Here is a 17,138-nt window from a genome sequence, read left to right as displayed (position 1 = left end):
GAGCTTGAAGAGAATCTTCCTGAGCTAGTCAGCTAAAAAAAAAAAAAAACTACACTCTCAACATGTTTATAGCAAGCAACTCAAATAATAATATTCTGATTTAATGTCTTAGACATTTACAGGATTATCGCCCCATTAGTGATGTTTGTAAAATTTGTATGCTACAAGGCCACACACTTTCATAGCTTTTGTAGCATCACTTCTGTATTTGCACACTTGCATAGAGATTTTGGCCTACTGGGAAAAGTGTATATTTTTTGTTCTTTGTTGCAACTTGCATTTGCAGCCAGGGATGCATTTGTGTTGTTGTTCACTAGAAGGTTAAACAGCAAAATAAAACTGTTTTTAGGTTTGTGCTCCTATGATGAAGCAACTAAATCTGACTTTTGATGTGGTTGCGATATAAATGAATTACTACACTTTAGAAATTAAGATATTTTTAGTTTTCTGATCTAATTCATACGGCAGGAGGGCGGACAGACTGTGACATCATTCGAGCCCTCAGTATGATGCATGCTCTGTTTTAGAAGAAAATATTTTGTTTGCATATTTCCCTTCTTACAAGTCTACTAAAGGGCAAAAATGGAATGGCTGATGATTCATGCAGGCCTAGATATGGACTGGAAGAGTAACGCTCCGCACCGTTTCGGAATCTTGGAGGAGTTTCAGTCGCACACGGAGAACAATAAACATTCTTCAGGTCTCCAAAGGCTCAGTAGGAAAGCTTTAGAAACACACACGGCTACTGCTGACTTTCTCAGCACCGCTCTCTCAGAGCAGCAGGCCAGCTCTGTCAGTGAGAGACTGCATCGGGACAGGGAAGGGAGAGAAAGACACCCTACCCTCTCATTTGTAACTGAAGCTTGGGTGCCTCGGCCCTCTAATACGGCGCTTTTAAGCTTGTTAGTCATTTGGATGTGAGCGGGGTCAGTGGGTACCATTAGTGTCTGTTTCCCACCACATAACACCAAAAGAAAGACCTCATGCATTAAAGCAGAAAACTTTTTCAAGTTTGGTAACTGTTGCAGCGTGAGATACTTTTATCTCTGCTAAATTTACCTACCAGGGTAAGTGTTTATATCCGAGGCATTTTTCTAAACAAGATTAGAAGTTGTTGTGACATGGAAGCATTGGGCTATAGCTCTTCTTGAGTGTTTAGCTCAGTTAGGACTTTTATTTTGTCAACTTCCACTTACTTATTAGTTTGTCTTAAAGAGTTCATCTAAATAAAATGAAAATTCTGGCATTATTTAGTCATCTAAATTTAGTTTGATGTGCTGTGGCAGAGGAGAAGATTTTTAGCGAATTACAGCTTGAATTCCTCACAAGCTTTTGTGGCTACGAATGACTTGGAATGAATTGTAAAATTAATCAAATGGAGGTTTTTATGGTGTTTTCTTTTCCTTTTTGGATCTTAAATATCTTTTTCATTTTAATGCGTAATTTGAAGGCTTGCAGAGCATGTGTTTATGTAAACAGATCTCCATCCACAAACATCCACTTTCATCTTCTTTTCTTCAACTTTCTCCTATGAACCGTGAGACAGTCAAACTGTAAAATTCGAGGAGCTGGAAATAGAAATGCAGAAGATACTGATTTTTTGCAATGTATATAAGGCTAATGCAGTGGTTCTCAAATGTTTTCAGGTGGCAGATCACTTTCCCACTAAAACAAAAGTTCACCAAACAACCCTAAACGCATTGAGGTCTTATTTGACATTCTTTATACTTTGTAAAATTATAATTTTTTATTTATTTATTCATAAAATGTTATTGTATTTAATTTAATTTTATATTATTTATTAATACATTTTTTAGCATTTTTGATTTTGATAGACTAGTCAATTCATTCACTGTGGATGCTTTTTTATTTGATTTTATTTTTTATACTAGAAGCTTCACCAAAGCAAATCTATGGAAGCCTGTTTCCGCCACTGAATAAAAAATAAAAAGGTAATTGTGACTTTTTATCTGACAATTCTGACTTTTTTTCTCATAATTGCATGCAATTGCAAGGTAAAAAGTCATAATTGCGTGATATAAACTCGCAATTCTGACTTTATAACATGCAATTGCGATTTTTGAAGTCAGAATTGTGAGATATAAACCAACCTGATCTCATGAAAGTGCGTATAAATAGTACGCCAAATAAAAATGAAAACTCGTGGTATTTTTACGCAAAAAAGGACTTTGGCATGTATATGCTACGCGATGGGTAGGATTAGGGTTGTGGGGTAGATGCGTATCATATGCACGCCAAGCAATTTCGTATCATATGCACACGAAAACTGCGTATTATATGCACGGAAAACATGTTCTTATCAAACATACGCCAAAGTCCATTTTTGCGGATCAATACCGCGAGTTTTCACTTTTATTTAGCGTACTATTTATACGCATTTTCATTAGACCGGGCTCTATAAACTCGCAATTCTGAGAACATATCAGTATTTTTCCCCCCTCTGGACTTTAACTCGCAATTGTGAGTTTATATCACGTAATTCTTAGAAAAAAAGTCAGAATTGTGAGATAAAAAGCAATAACCTTTTTCTTATTTTTTATTCAGTGGCAGAAATGGGCTTCCATACAAATCCCTTGTGTGTAAGCATATTTGGCAATAAATCTTATTCTTATTCTGATTTAGAAATTTGATTTTATTTCTACTTAGCTGTTTCAAACTTAAACTGCCTTTTCACCGGTTTACAGACATCCATGCAGCATAGACGACCTTTCATCACCAAAAGTGCATGTCAATCAAACTGAACGGCACATGCCTGTATCCCTTTAGCTTCGCCAGATTATTTAACACAGAATACCTTATGAATTAGTGATAACAAAAGCTGATGTTCGTTTGCTCACACTGTATCGGTGGACTGTTATTGTTGACACTTTCTCGTATGTGGCAGCTTTTCTCTGGCGGTTCCATTGACACTCTGTCTCTCTTTTTGAGCTCAGAAAATGCAGCTGTTGTCTCTCAGTAGGGGCATTGAGGGTGGAGGGTATTCAGGAGTCCCTAACTTTGCCCTTTGACCCCTCTTTGCCTCCTTTTCTTGCTTTCTCTTTGATTTTAAAAGGGCCGTCTACCCCCCACAAAGAGCCACTTTTCATACTGCAGTCTCACACACAGTGGACAGAAGGCTGTTTTGAGCTCACCTCCCCGCTACAGACAAAAGTTTCAGGAGAAAAAGAGCTTCTCTGTGTCTTTCCCAGACTTGGTTTGCACAGTACTGTAAGTCTTTAGCCTTCTGGTGAAATGCATTTAAATGAGTCAAATCAAGGTGTATCTTACCAAAACATGCCCAGGTCATTTCTCTCCAAGATGAAAAGAAAATTTAGTAAAATGCATTAAAAAGTTAAGCCTACTCTAATATAAAATTTGGTGTAGGATTTACTTTGAAACTATTTTCTAGTAAATTTTGAAGTAACCAGCAAGCAACATTTTGAAGCTTTTGAAACAAACTCCAGTAAACTCTGGTTTTAGTTTTATTTACAGCTTTATTTACAACTTTGAAAAATCATTTTAAGACCATTGAGTTTTTTGGATTGTGGCTAGAGCTGTAAATCAATTAAAACGTTGAATTAATCAAAATTAATTACATGATATGATGATGAATTAATTGGATTAACATGAATTACTCAGTTGCTAAAACAATTTCTTATTAAATTTACACACTGATAAGTGGGAATGATTAATTGCATTTATTATTTATTACTTTGCCAGTATATTTTGCTTTTGGATTTTTTTGTAATTCTGTATTTTTAATGATGATTCTTATAAATGCAATTCAGCATAAGCCTATATATACTGTATAATTATGATGCATACTATTTAAATCTTCTTTTTTTGCATTACACTTACAAGTGTGAATTTAGTGATTAGTGAATTTAGAAATTTGTGAATCAATACAAAAATTAAATTTTTTAAATTTATTTCAAATAATTGATTATTACTGTCTTCTGACAGTAAATATGGCCCAAAATTGGTCTTGGCAGATGATATTCACTCATTTATGCCAACCCTTATATACAGTATGTTGGAATAAATTATGTAGGTTATTCTTAAAATGAATTTTTACACGTCAGCAATACATGAGATCATATGAAAGGGTTAAAGGGTTGACATCATGCATTTTGAAATCAGGCAAAGTTGCCTGGCAAACACTTGCTGTTTCATCTGTCAGACACAACTCATGTGCTCGTGTGTGTTGTGTGTTTGTTGAATTAATGACGGCATGACTGCATTTTCTCACACACTTGGACTCCAGTTACAGCAACCACAGGACAGTGATGTGATCTCATAGATCTAGCTTTATTTGTTTGTCCTTATACAGCAATGATCTGTTCTCAGACCAGGTACAGTAACTGGCACTTGCACGTGAGAAATACTGAGGAGCTAGTGCAAATGTCTTACATTGACTCAGCGGCTCAATATTTGCAGAGACGCTTGCTGTGTCAAAACACACGAGGATCCACACTCTCCCTGAAAGAGTTTCTTTTGTGTTGTGTCTCTCATGCTCACTCTCTGTCTGTGTCTCAGGGCTGGACGACAGTCTCCAGCAGTATGTTCCTTACTTCGAGGGAGAGAAGATCAGTGGAGAGCAGCTTCTGAAGATTTCCCATCAGGATCTGGAGGAGCTGACGATGACCCGCGTCGGCCATCAGGAGCTGATTCTGGAGGCTGTGGATCTGCTCTGCGCTTTGGTCAGTACTTCAGCTCACTCAGATGCCCTTTTCCCTCCACGTATCCAGTCAGATTTCCCAGAGAAGCCTTGTCCAATGATATTTATCTGCGTCAGAAAATATATAGGTATTCTTACTATTCCTGCAATATTTAGGATGTATATACTGTGCACAGTATGTTGTCTGTATTCATAAAATATTCAGAAGACCTACTGTAGATTTGGCCTAAAATTGTCAAATTATGCAGTGTACAACACTGTGTAGAATACTACTGTATGTCCCACAATGCAATGCGCTCAACTTGAACTTACATTTTCAGTGTTGCATCTGTTTCTTTACTCTGTATTTGATTGCGCTGCCAAATGTTAAGACATTTTACACAAAATTCAATTAAAAAGGGCAATATAATCAAAATAGTCCAAGTTTACTGGACACCACTCACACGAAATATGATGAGATAACATACTACAGATTTAAAAATGCATCTGTTTCATGCTGTTTTGTGCAAAAATGTCTTCGCACAATGCAATGCACTCAACTTCAACTTAGACTTCCAGTGTCTTTCTTTACTCATTATTTGATTCCACCATGACGTTTTACACAAATTTGAATTCAAAATGGTAAAATAATCAAGATGATTCAAGTTGACTGGACACAACTCACAAGCAATATGACAAGAAGGTCATGTGACTACAATGAAGCACTACTAATTGAGAAAAAAAAAAAAAGCTTCTGTTTAACTTATTATTTTGAAAGAATGCAGTTGTTGGCTTAAAAATAATGCATTTTAGTGCAGTTTTCAGTAAAAAATGGCTTGGCAGACCAAAAGAGTCAAAAATATTAGTTAGTAGTAGTTACTATTGATATTACAAATAATATTTACTTCAGATTCATTCACTACTTTAAGTGCACTGAATTGTTGAAAAATTACCCAGCATTATATGCTCTAATATATATATATATATATATATATATATATACACACACACACACATACAGTACATATATAATCTGATCATTCAGTAAACAGTAAAGGATTTGTCACACTGATTCAAACCAGTATTGTGAATCATTAGTCATCAATAATTTTGAATCATTAGTCAGATTTCTTTTGTTATTCATTAAAAGAATTGGCTCTTAAGTGTCATTTGTTTGTGAAGTGGACTAAAGTGGTTGTGCTGTGATTGTAGCCAGTAATGCAGGAAACATTGCAGAAATAGTAAGAGTAGTGTGCTAGTATGCTATTCCCAGCATTGCCATAGTGGTTATAGCCAAGCACATCAAGTCATACTGTATGCCTCTAATATGTCATGTTTTAGTGTCAGTCAGGCCACATAAAGCTGTTATCATGTTAAAAACTGTTCGGACACAACTAGCTTAGCATTCTGTCACAAATGCCCTTATCTAACACTGGAAGAGCATGAGCTCTGTTATAGGTGGAGACTGCCGTGAACAGGAAAGCAGAGATTTCCCAGGCATTCCGATCAGCTGTTTTCTCTCACTTCCTTCCCAAGATTTCTTCTCAACTTCCCCCGCTCTCTTTTTTTCCATTCAGACAGTATTAATGACCACAAAGTGCACCTTAAAACACATGGTGGGCTAGAGGAACGTTCTGCCTGTATAAACCTGTGTGTGTGTGTGTTTGTGTGCAGTTAGCAAACCCAAAGTTGTAGACAGTACTGATTTTTATCACAGAAGCTGTGCTAGCTGCCACTCTGTCCCAACATTGTGGTGGATATGAATAGGGAGGGTCAGCTGGAACAAACAGTGTCCACTGTGTCCATTCAGAGTCTATTCTGTGTCAGGACAGGAGACTGACACTGGACCTTATAATAGGAGACTGCACCCTAAAGAGACACTGATGAGACACTTTCTGTGTTGTTGCCATTTCTCGGTGTAATTTGTTTGTACGTGAAATGGTACTTTTAGAAAGGAAGCTTATACAATGTGTAACAACATCAAATGTGTCTTAAAGGGATAGTTCATTCAAAAATGAAAGTTATCTCTTTACTTAACCTCATGAAGTTCCAAACCTGGAGTACAAACAGACATTAGGCAAAATGAGCCATATGGACACATTTATATACTTTTTTTGTATACAATATATTACTATAATATTGTCAATATTAAATATTAATTTAAATGTATTGGTCACTGGATATATATATATATATATAGACTGTATATACATACAGATAAATTACCAATAAATAAAAAATTTTATCATAATATTTATGATAAGTATATATGACAAATGTGTCCATACGATTCATTTATCCTTTTGCATTTTGATTCATTGGCCTTTTTTGGAGGGGGGGGGGGGGTTGAATTAATATATTATTAATAATAATTAATATTAATTTCATTTTCAATACATTAAATCTAACTGTAAAAAAAAAAAGTATAATTTTATAACACTGTTAAAATTGAACTAATCTTTAGCAGATCTCACAATTAATATCCATTTTGTACATTATTGTACATATTACACTGTACATTATTATGTTGTGATGCCTAAATTCACTTAAAATGATTAATTTTGCTCTCAAATAATTCTATTGTATTTTATCGAAACAAAATGAAAGTAAAACACTAAAAACTCCTATGTTATGTTTAGGTCTAAATTAAAGATTTATGAATTTGAATTGCAAATTTGTAAGTAATACATAAATGAAACAGGTAAGATTTACGCACTTAAATTCAGTTAGTTAAAAATATAGATTATTGAGATATAGAGATAGAAAGAAATTGGATTTAATAATGTTAAATATATAAACCTCATTATGTTGTTTTTAAAACACATTTGGTTAATTAGTACTATTACAGAAATCTTACCTGTTTTTTTACCCATTTTATTTATGTATGACTGACAAACATGCTTCACATTTTATATTAATTCGTTTGTTTGTGTAGTCTGAATGGATGGAAGTTTTATATGCAATTTAAATACTTTTTTTGTTAGTGTTTTATTTTTAATTCGTTTAGACTAAATTGTATAAAATTACAATAAAATAGTATTAGTAATATTACTAAAATCATTGTATGTTGTATGTTGTTTGATAGCACCTGGTCATCATCATATGCAAGAAGTAAGAAATTCATACAGGTTTGTAACGTGTAAGTGTGCAAATGACAACAATGAGTGAACTAATCCTTTATATCCGTCCATAATTGTACAAAAATTGTACAAAAGGTGTGTTTCTTTGAAAGAACACGCCTGCAGTGAACAGTAAACGGAAGCTATGTGGTTTGGTGTGGTTTGATGTTGGAGTTCTACCTGTCAGACCGGGTGGCTGTTCACAAGGATGTTGTTGAGAAAAGATTTACCTCAGTCATTTTCCGTTTGTTTTTAAGCGTCACCTGTTCTAGGCAGTACTGAGCGGAGAACCACAGAGGAGCTGTAGCATGAAGGCTGGAATAGACAATGCGGTGTTGAATTTGTGAGAGGTCAGCTCTAGCACTCGTGGGTAGAATGTTCTGGAAGATATCTCCTGGAGAGCAGGAAACAGATGTGACCCACCCACCTGTCAGAGAGCCCCCCGCCCAGCGCTCGCACACACAAACCCATACACACAAACACACAGTAACCAGCGCAGGAAAATATGTCACGCCATTGTTCCAGTAGTTTCCGCCCAGCGGATTGACTCGGCCTCATCTTAACTCTGTGTATCTGTACGGTCTCTGGTTATTTTTAAAATCGCTTTCATAAGTGTTAGAGGACGTGCTAAACTCCCCAACTCTCTCTGGCTCGGTTCCACAGCGGTAAAGTACCATAGTTTAGTACAAAATGTGACCCTGGACCACAAAACCAGTCATAAGTCAATTTTCTGAAATTGGGATTTATACATCACCTGAAAGCTGAATAAATAAGTTAAGATAATTTGTTAGGATCGGACAATATTTGGCTGAGATACAACTATTTGAACATCTTGAATCTGAAGTTGCAAAAAAATCTAAATATTGAGAAAATTGCTTTTAAAGTTGTCCAAATTAAGTTCTTAGCAATGCATATTACTAATCAAAAATGAAGTTTTGATATATTTACGGTAGGACATTTACAAAATATCTTCATGGAACATGATCTTTACTTAATATCCTAATGATTTTTGGCATAAAAGAAAAATCGATAATTTTGACCCATACAATGTATTTTTGGCTATTGCTACAAATATACCCCAGCGACTTAAGACTGGTTTTGTGCTCCAGGGTCACATATAAGACAGACTCAAAAATGTGTGTAATGGACACCATTTAATCTGGAATCCATTACATGTCCATTTATAGAAGAGTCTGAGCAATTTCAAACTCTTGACAGAAGATAAAAGAGTCTAATGGACTATTGATAGAAGAGTCTGAACAGTTTCTAACGCCACCAATAAGAAAAAAAAAAGACAGTTTCCAAACACAAAAACTATACTAGTTTTTCTCATGAAAAGCAGCTACAAACTTATCAATATTAAATAACCAAACATTCTGTCATGGTTAGCCTTAATATTTATATTTTTGCGGGATCCTAAAGAGGAATGGCAGCTATATTTTCTACAGTCATTGCCAAAAATATCGGCACCCTTGGTAAATATGATCAAAGGCGGCTTTGAAAATTAATCTGCATTGTTAATCCTTTTGATCTTTTATTAAAAAAATTCACAAAAACCTAACCTTTCATTGGATAATAAGAATTTTAAATGGGGGGAAATAGCATCATGAAATAAATGTTTTTCTCTAATACACATTGGCCACAATTAACGGCACCCTTTTGTTCAATACTTTTTGAAACCTCCATTTGCCAGTTTAACAGCTCTAAATGTTCTCCTATAATGCCTGATGAGGTTAGAGAACACCTGACAAGAGATCAGAGACCATTCCTTCATCCAGAATCACTACAGACCCTTTAGATTTTATACAATTCTAGACAATTTTTTTTTTTTTTAAGGTTTTCTGACCCCGAGACTCAACCATTTTCTGCAATTCTCCAGCTGTGGTCCTTGGAGAGTCTTTAGCCACTCAAACTCTCCTTCTCACCGTGCATTAGGACGTTATAGACACACGTCCTCTTCCAGGCAGTTTCGTAACATTTTATGTTGATTGGAAATTCTTAATTATTGCCCTGATGGTGGAAATGGGAATTTTTCACTGCTCTAGCTCTTTTCTTAAAGCCACTTCACTAATTTGTGAAGCTCAGTTATCTTTTGCTGCACATCAGAAATATATTCTTTGGTTTTTCTCATTGTGATGGATGATTAAGGGAATTTGGGCTTTGTTTTTCCATCTTATTTATATTTCTGTGAAACAGGAAGCCATGGCTGGATAATTTCACGTTCATAATCACCCTGGAGTGCTCAAAATTGTGAATATGAGTGGGAATATACTTCAGAGATATTTTACTCATAAGAATTTCTAGGGGTGCCAATAATAGTGTCCAATGTGTATTTGAGAAAAACATTAATTTCATAATGAGATTTCCCTCCATTTTAAATTCTTATTATTCAATGAAAGGTTAGATTTTTGTGAATTTTTTTAATAAAAGATCAAAAGGATTAACAATGCAGATTAATTTTCACAGCCTTCTTTGATCATATTTACCAAGGGTGCCAATACTTCTGACTACTACTTTAAATGACACTTTGTTGGCTGAGCCTGTTTCCACCTCATATAAAAAAATAAATAGTTATGACTTCATTTCTTGTAGCCTACTTGGAATCTTGTTTTGACTCTTCGCGAATTTATATTTTACTATTGCGATTTAATATTTCTCCTGGTTTTACTAAATGTGACAGTTAATGTGACTTAATGTCACAACTGAGACTTTTTATATATTCAGTACTGTTTTACATGTCAGAATTGTGATTTACTTTATTTCTTTCAACTTTGTTGCTGACAATCGCAAGTTTATCTTACATTGTAACTGCTATGGAGGACCAAGAGTGCCACTTAAAAATAAAATGAAGAATCAATTTATTGATTTAATAATTCAAACATAAAAATGTATATAAATAAATCACTTTTAATTGGACAAATTAATTGACATATTTAAAGATGTTTATTTAATTCGTGTTTTTAAATGTAGTTTAATAAAACAATAAAACAATCAATTTAAAAAAATCATTTTTAAATGTGTAAATAAAAAGAAAAATTTTAAAACTGTTTATTTAATTAATGTTTTTCCATTAATTAATCCATTAATTAATCATTTTACGTGCACATTTTAAATCGCTTTTTAAAAAAGCATTTGGCAAACGCTTTTCTCTCTCTATTTGCCAATTGCTTTTCTTTGTCCTTTTGCCAAATGCTTTTCTTTATCCATTAATTTGTCCATTTAAAAGTGATTTATTTGTATACGTTTTTATGTTTGAATTATTAAATCAATAAATTGATTCTTCATTTTATTTTTAAGTGGCACTCTTGGTCCTCCATAAACTGCTTCCACCTCAGGAAAAAAAAAACTTTCTCTGAGAAATACTTTGGAATGTGTTGTGTAAGTGCTTTAAGATTTCAGCTCCTTCTCCATCTGTCCTTCTCATTTATTTCTCTCAGGTATTTTGGTGTCTGTATTTATGATTTTAGTGGCTGCTGATGGCTGAGACTAGCTGCCGCAGGGCAGAGTCGTGCTTAACATCTGTCTGGCTGATTCACCCCAAAATGAAAAATGGGTCATTTGGCTTTGTTTGCGCACATGGCATGTCAACACTGCAAAAAACGCCATTGGATGAATTGCAGATAGCTTGATTGAAATAATATTTTCATTAGAAGTGAAATGTTACAATGAAATGCTTGTTCATTCAAAATTAAACAGATCTTACAGTCTGTGAGAGATTCTGCTTCACAGTTATTCCTCCTCATCTTCGAGGAGGGCAGCATAAAATGAATATCTGGAGGATGGATTTCCCTTTATCATTCCTTTAATAATTCAGCCATCATGAACTCATTAGAGCTAGAGCTTCGTTGTAATACAAAAACAACAGGAGACGATTCCAGAAGAGCACCTGCATCCTTCCAGACCTCAGTGAGGTTATTCCCTCAAGCACCTGTATTCTGTGTTGTTGTAGCTGACCAGGCCAAAGTCTGTGCACTTTTTGGCCGACTTCATGTCCATGCAGACAGTCTGTCGGTCCGTGTCTGGCTGGGTTTAGAGCAGAGACGGTTTTCTGGAATCCCTTTGAAGTCAGGCAGTGACCATGTTCATGCGTCGGCTCTGACCGTTGCGATGGAATGCGATGGGATTTTTAGCTGGAAAGGTTGTGAGAATGACCCATGCGCTGTAGCCGCTGTCACATGGCATTACAAACACCACATACTTCACATTTCATATCACTAAAGTGGAAACTGCTTTAGCGCTTGATAAGCCAGGCATTTATTAGTGGTACTGTCAGCATCACTATTATTATTACTTATTATTTTTTTATTAACTTATTAAGTTTTCAACTTCAGCCTGACAATGAAATGGGGCAACTTGACCCAATTTACTGCATCTGTAGAGTACTTTAAACCTTAAAAGTGTATTTTTAAAAACTGTACACTTTCATGACCTTTTTAACACAATAAATTGCACTTTTAAAGAGTGTACAGTGCATTTTCATTAAATTGCAGTTAACATGCTACTGTATTAAATGTCTGAAAACATTACATTCAGTTCACACTTGAAATGATAGTTCACCAAAAAAATTTAAATTCAGTCATCATTTACTTCCCCTCATGTTTCAAATTTGTACAAGTTTCTTTCTTCTGTCAAACACAAAAGAAGATATTTGGAACAATACGAGTAACCGAATAATTGATGGTCCCCATTGACTCCCATAGTAAGGAAAAAAATACTATGGAAGTCAATGAGAACCATTAATTTTAAGTATATACATTTTAAGTTTTTATACTTCTTTTTCACAACAGTATCTACAGATCTATCTCTCTATTTTTCCTAGAGACTGGGAATTGGTCTCTCTCAGAAAGCAAACATCCAAAACACCCTAGCAATTGCATAGAAACTTGCTAAAAGCACTTTAGTAACACCTAATACCATAGCATTGTGTCATTGACTTTTGAATGGAAAAGGTCCACTTTTTTCAGATGAAAAATTCAGTTTAATCTAAAATGACTAATGCAAATGCTTATTTGCTGTTGCAGAACTGTGGCGTGGAGACTGATAACTTGAAGACTCTGGTGGGTCAGATGCGAGCAGCATCCAACAACTTGCACAACTGTGCGTCAGAGCGCAGGAAAAACCCTGCTTATGATGGAGGAAGTCCAAACAAACCACCTAACGTGTTCCTCACCGCTGTGGTGGAGCTCATAGGGGCTGCCAAGGGCATGCTGGCCTGGCTTGACAGGTGTGTGAGATTTACACACAAGCACACTCTTTCTGTCTCTTACAGACTTCACCTACAAGGAATGTTCCAAGCACTTTGGCTAACGTAATGTAAAGGCTGTGCAAATGTTTGGAAGAAATGTTCTTAAAATAGTGTTAACGGGACATCTTGTTGAAATTCTTAGAATTTTAAGAAAAAAATGTAATGTCCTTAAATGTAGGTTTATTTGAATATTTAAGATTTTATTTGAATCATGTTCCAACAGCTTCGGCTAATGTTATGCAAAGAATGTGTAAATGTTTGGAACACATATTGGGACAGTTCACTCAAAAATTAAAATTCATTTACTCACACTCAATTTGTTCCAAACCTGAATGAGTTGCTTTCTTCTGTTGAACGCTAACTAATAGCACTAACTAATTACATTGAGAGAAGCTTTTGAATAATTTTATGCTAACCCACCTAACAAGGAATGTTTAAACAACTTTGGCTAACATTATTAAAGGGCTTGTAAATTAAATATGTATATAAATATAATGAAACCAGACTTCAAGTTCTCACAGTGTCAAGAGAAAATATTTGTTTAACGTTGTTCAAATGTCTTGAATTATATTCTTTACTTAAAGGGATAGCTCACCCAAAAATGAAAAGTCTGTCATTAATTACTCACCCTCATGTCGTTCCAAACCCATAAGACCTTCGTTCATCTTCGGAACACAAAATAAGATATTTTTGATAAAATCTGAGAGCTCTCTGACCCTCCATAGACAGCAGGGATATTACCACGATCCATGCACAGAATTGTAGCAAGGACATCGGTAAAATAGTCCATGTGACATCAGGGGTTCAACCTTTTCAAATCTTTTTGTGAAAGAAAACAATAATAACAACTTTATTCAACAATTCTTCTCCCCGAGTTACCGTCTACCGCCATATTGGAGAGTTCTTGCTCGTTTCTGTGCATTGATCGTGGTAATATCATTGGTGTCTATGGAGGGTCAGAGAGCTCTCAGATTTGATAAAAAAATATATTAATTTGTGTTCCGAAGATGAACGGAGGTCTTACGGGTTTGGAACGACATGAGGGTGAGTAATTAATGACAGACTTTTAATTTTTGGGTGAGCTATCCCTTTAAAGGGTAATTAATTATTCACCCTCATGTGATTCCAACTAAAAGTGACACTGACTCTGGTTTTTCAAGTTTAATACTGTAAAGCTGATTAATTTAAGGCTGTCTATTGCAGAAATTACTATATAAATAAGCATGACGTGACTGGACTTCACTAGAGTACTTAACTGCAGAGCTCGTGCAAACATCCACATCGCTGTTATTAGATGCGTTCTTAACTGCTGCTTTCTCACCGCTGTCAGTTTTTGTTGTGTTTATTTCATTACTGAGAGGAAAGCGTGCAGCATATATTTACGCTGCTCAGCAGCTTCAGGTTCGGCTGCGCTTGCTCCGAAGTGCTGTGTCTTCTTCTTTTGAATTGCATCCAGGAGGGCTGAGTGACAGTCTTGCGCTATAGTATTAACACTGGTCAAACCGCATTATTGCAGGCTCTTACATTAGGTCATCAAACGACTACTTGACAGCAAAAACATTTGTCTACAATTTTTTTTTGTTTTTTTTTTGGACGTTGTCGATAATGTGGACTAATCATTTCAGCCCTAATAGACAGCAATGCAACTACCACATTCAAGGCCCAGAAAGGTAGTAAGGACATCGTTAAAATAGTCCATGTGACATCAGTGGTTCAACCGTAATGTCATAAGCTATTGTTTTCACAAAGAAAAAAAAAAAAAGACAAATTAATAGGCTGACAAATTCAATGTTACTCTAACATTCATGTAACGTTCTATTCACGCTAAGAAAACGTAATATTTCCAGTGAACCCACAACCAAAATCTTATGTTTGGAAAACATTTTAGAACATATTTAGAACAACAGTTCTAGCTCTCTACAGTATTTTCATACTAGATATGGGTTGTAGTACAGAGGGCCTTGTAAATCATTGACAGGGTTTTTAAATGACTGCAAATAAATTTCAACATCACATTTTTTACTGGCAGGTGTCTCACCAGCTATTGTTTTGGTTTTTGTGTTCAGTCAAAACACTTTAAATCTTTCCTCGTGATGTCATGCAAGCTGCTGGCATACAGACACACACGTACATATACATAGACTGCATGTTTGGGCTTGAAACGACACATACCAGAATTTGCAAATGTGTGAACATCTCATGAGCTTTTGGATGAGTTACACTTGTTCTCTTTGTTTTTGTCTGCAGGACTCCCCTGACAGGAATCAGTGATTTCACCTCAACCAAAAACAAGATCATTCAGCTCTGTCTGGAACTGACCACAACTGTCCAGAAGGTTTGTTACTCTGTTCATTAGCTTTGATCTTCTAGTCAAAGCTTTGCAAACATTCACTGCACACTTAAAAAAAAAAAAAAGTTAACCCAAAAATGGTTACTTGAAATGGTTACTAAAAATGGTTACCAAAAATCTAAATTAAGTAGTTTTATTAAAGTCAAAAAATTATTTGACATAACTCAACTGTAAGGTAAGAAGTGCAGGTTGCTATGCACAGAATTTAATTCCCCAAGTTTGTATTAAACTGTTCAAAAATTCCATTAAAAAACAGTATTTTAATAATAATTTAATCATAATTTCTTTTTGAAATATGATTTTTTAAAAATTTTATAAGTACTTTCATAATTTAATTATTACACACTTATTGAGTGCACATTTTCTTTTCTTTTTTTATCCTTTTAGTAATTTTTAGTAAAATTGTGACAATAGATATTAAATGTAATGGATATGTAACCAGGGTTATTATCGTTAACTAAAACAAAAACCAGAAAAAAACACTTTCTGTTCCTGAAATAAAATAAATATTAACTTAAATAAAATAAAGTTTTAGCTAGTTGCCAAAGTACTAAAGTACTAAAATAACTAAGACTAAAATAAATAAATGAAATGAAACAAACTAAAATTAATAAATCAAAATTTTAAAAATATTATGTACATGTTACAAATGTAACAAAAATGTAAAAATAAATCTTATTCAAAATATTAATTCATAATTGAAATATTATTAATATTATATTAGACTTTTTATTCTGAATTGACCATTAAAAAACATGCTGACCCCTTTTCAAGACTCATACATTAAATTTTGCTATGTTTTGCTGCATTTAAACACGTCCACATAACAGATAAACACATGAACACACACACACATATGTGAAACATATGGTTTTACTGAGCCGGATCTCAGTGGGGATGGGTGGCTCATAACTGTGATCGATGTCTCTGCTCTGCTTTTGCTCTTCATAGTCTCAAGCGCCACAACCCTCAAACTCTGCAGCAATTATCCTGTCTAACTTGTCTTTAAATCATAATTAAACACTGGCGATAGGCCCTTCTCCATCTATTTGTCTGCACATTCCATATTTTGAATCCTCATATTACATTTCTTAAATACTTTCTTTGGTATTTTGATTTTATGTTTACCATTCCATATTTTCCTGTGGGAACTCAACATAATATGGCATCTCATGCGAATCCTCCCTTTTTAATTGCAGGACTGCACAGTGTTTGAAATAGAAGAGAAGATATTAGAAGTGGTAAGTAGAAAGTCTTGTCGTCAGTTATTTGACACACAGCATAATTATCATTCAGGCATTTAAACGTCTCTCAGGTCAGAGATTCAGCTGTTATCTGTGATGCACTTGGGTTCATTTTAAGTGTGGAGATGCAACTCTATTGTTCAGTTCAAAATGTTTTCCTTAGGAACCTCTGGAACATCCTGTGGTAGATAACAGTATCTCACAATCTCCATTAAAGGAATGTTCTGGATGTAATATAATAATTTTGACAGTTACAGTTGTAAAAACAAGCATAAATTGGGTTAAAACTTACGATGAAAATCTATGGTGCAAGGCATTGCAATGGAATAAATGTTAAAATACACATAATATACAAAATTCTCATATTTTAGCTTAATATGCAGAGTGTGCAAGTGAAACAGAATAAGTTTCAAGATATAATATTGAGCAGTGCCTCCTTTAATTCTTTGGGATTTTATTGGATTTGATAAGTAACCCCCATGTTACTTCAAAATATGTTGTTTTGGGCCCCATTGACTTCCAT

The 17,138-nt window shown here is 34.7% G+C and overlaps 1 protein-coding gene across 1 annotated transcript in view; it reads left to right on the top strand.

Annotated features, from left to right (window-relative positions):
* LOC131527143 (connector enhancer of kinase suppressor of ras 3-like) overlaps positions 1-17,138 on the top strand; it is a 58,270-nt gene that overhangs the window by 6,892 nt on the left and 34,240 nt on the right. The window contains exons 2-5 of the mRNA XM_058756013.1: positions 4,537-4,700; positions 12,798-13,000; positions 15,269-15,356; positions 16,571-16,612. Coding sequence (XP_058611996.1) covers positions 4,537-4,700; positions 12,798-13,000; positions 15,269-15,356; positions 16,571-16,612 — 497 coding nt within the window. The remainder of the gene's footprint in view (positions 1-4,536; positions 4,701-12,797; positions 13,001-15,268; positions 15,357-16,570; positions 16,613-17,138) is intronic.

Source organism: Onychostoma macrolepis, chromosome 20 (assembly GCF_012432095.1).
Source record: "Onychostoma macrolepis isolate SWU-2019 chromosome 20, ASM1243209v1, whole genome shotgun sequence".
In the NCBI taxonomy this organism is placed as follows: Eukaryota; Metazoa; Chordata; class Actinopteri; order Cypriniformes; family Cyprinidae; genus Onychostoma; species Onychostoma macrolepis.
The sequence above is the reverse complement of the archived record's forward strand: the minus strand, read 5'-3'. Positions and strand labels throughout refer to the sequence as shown.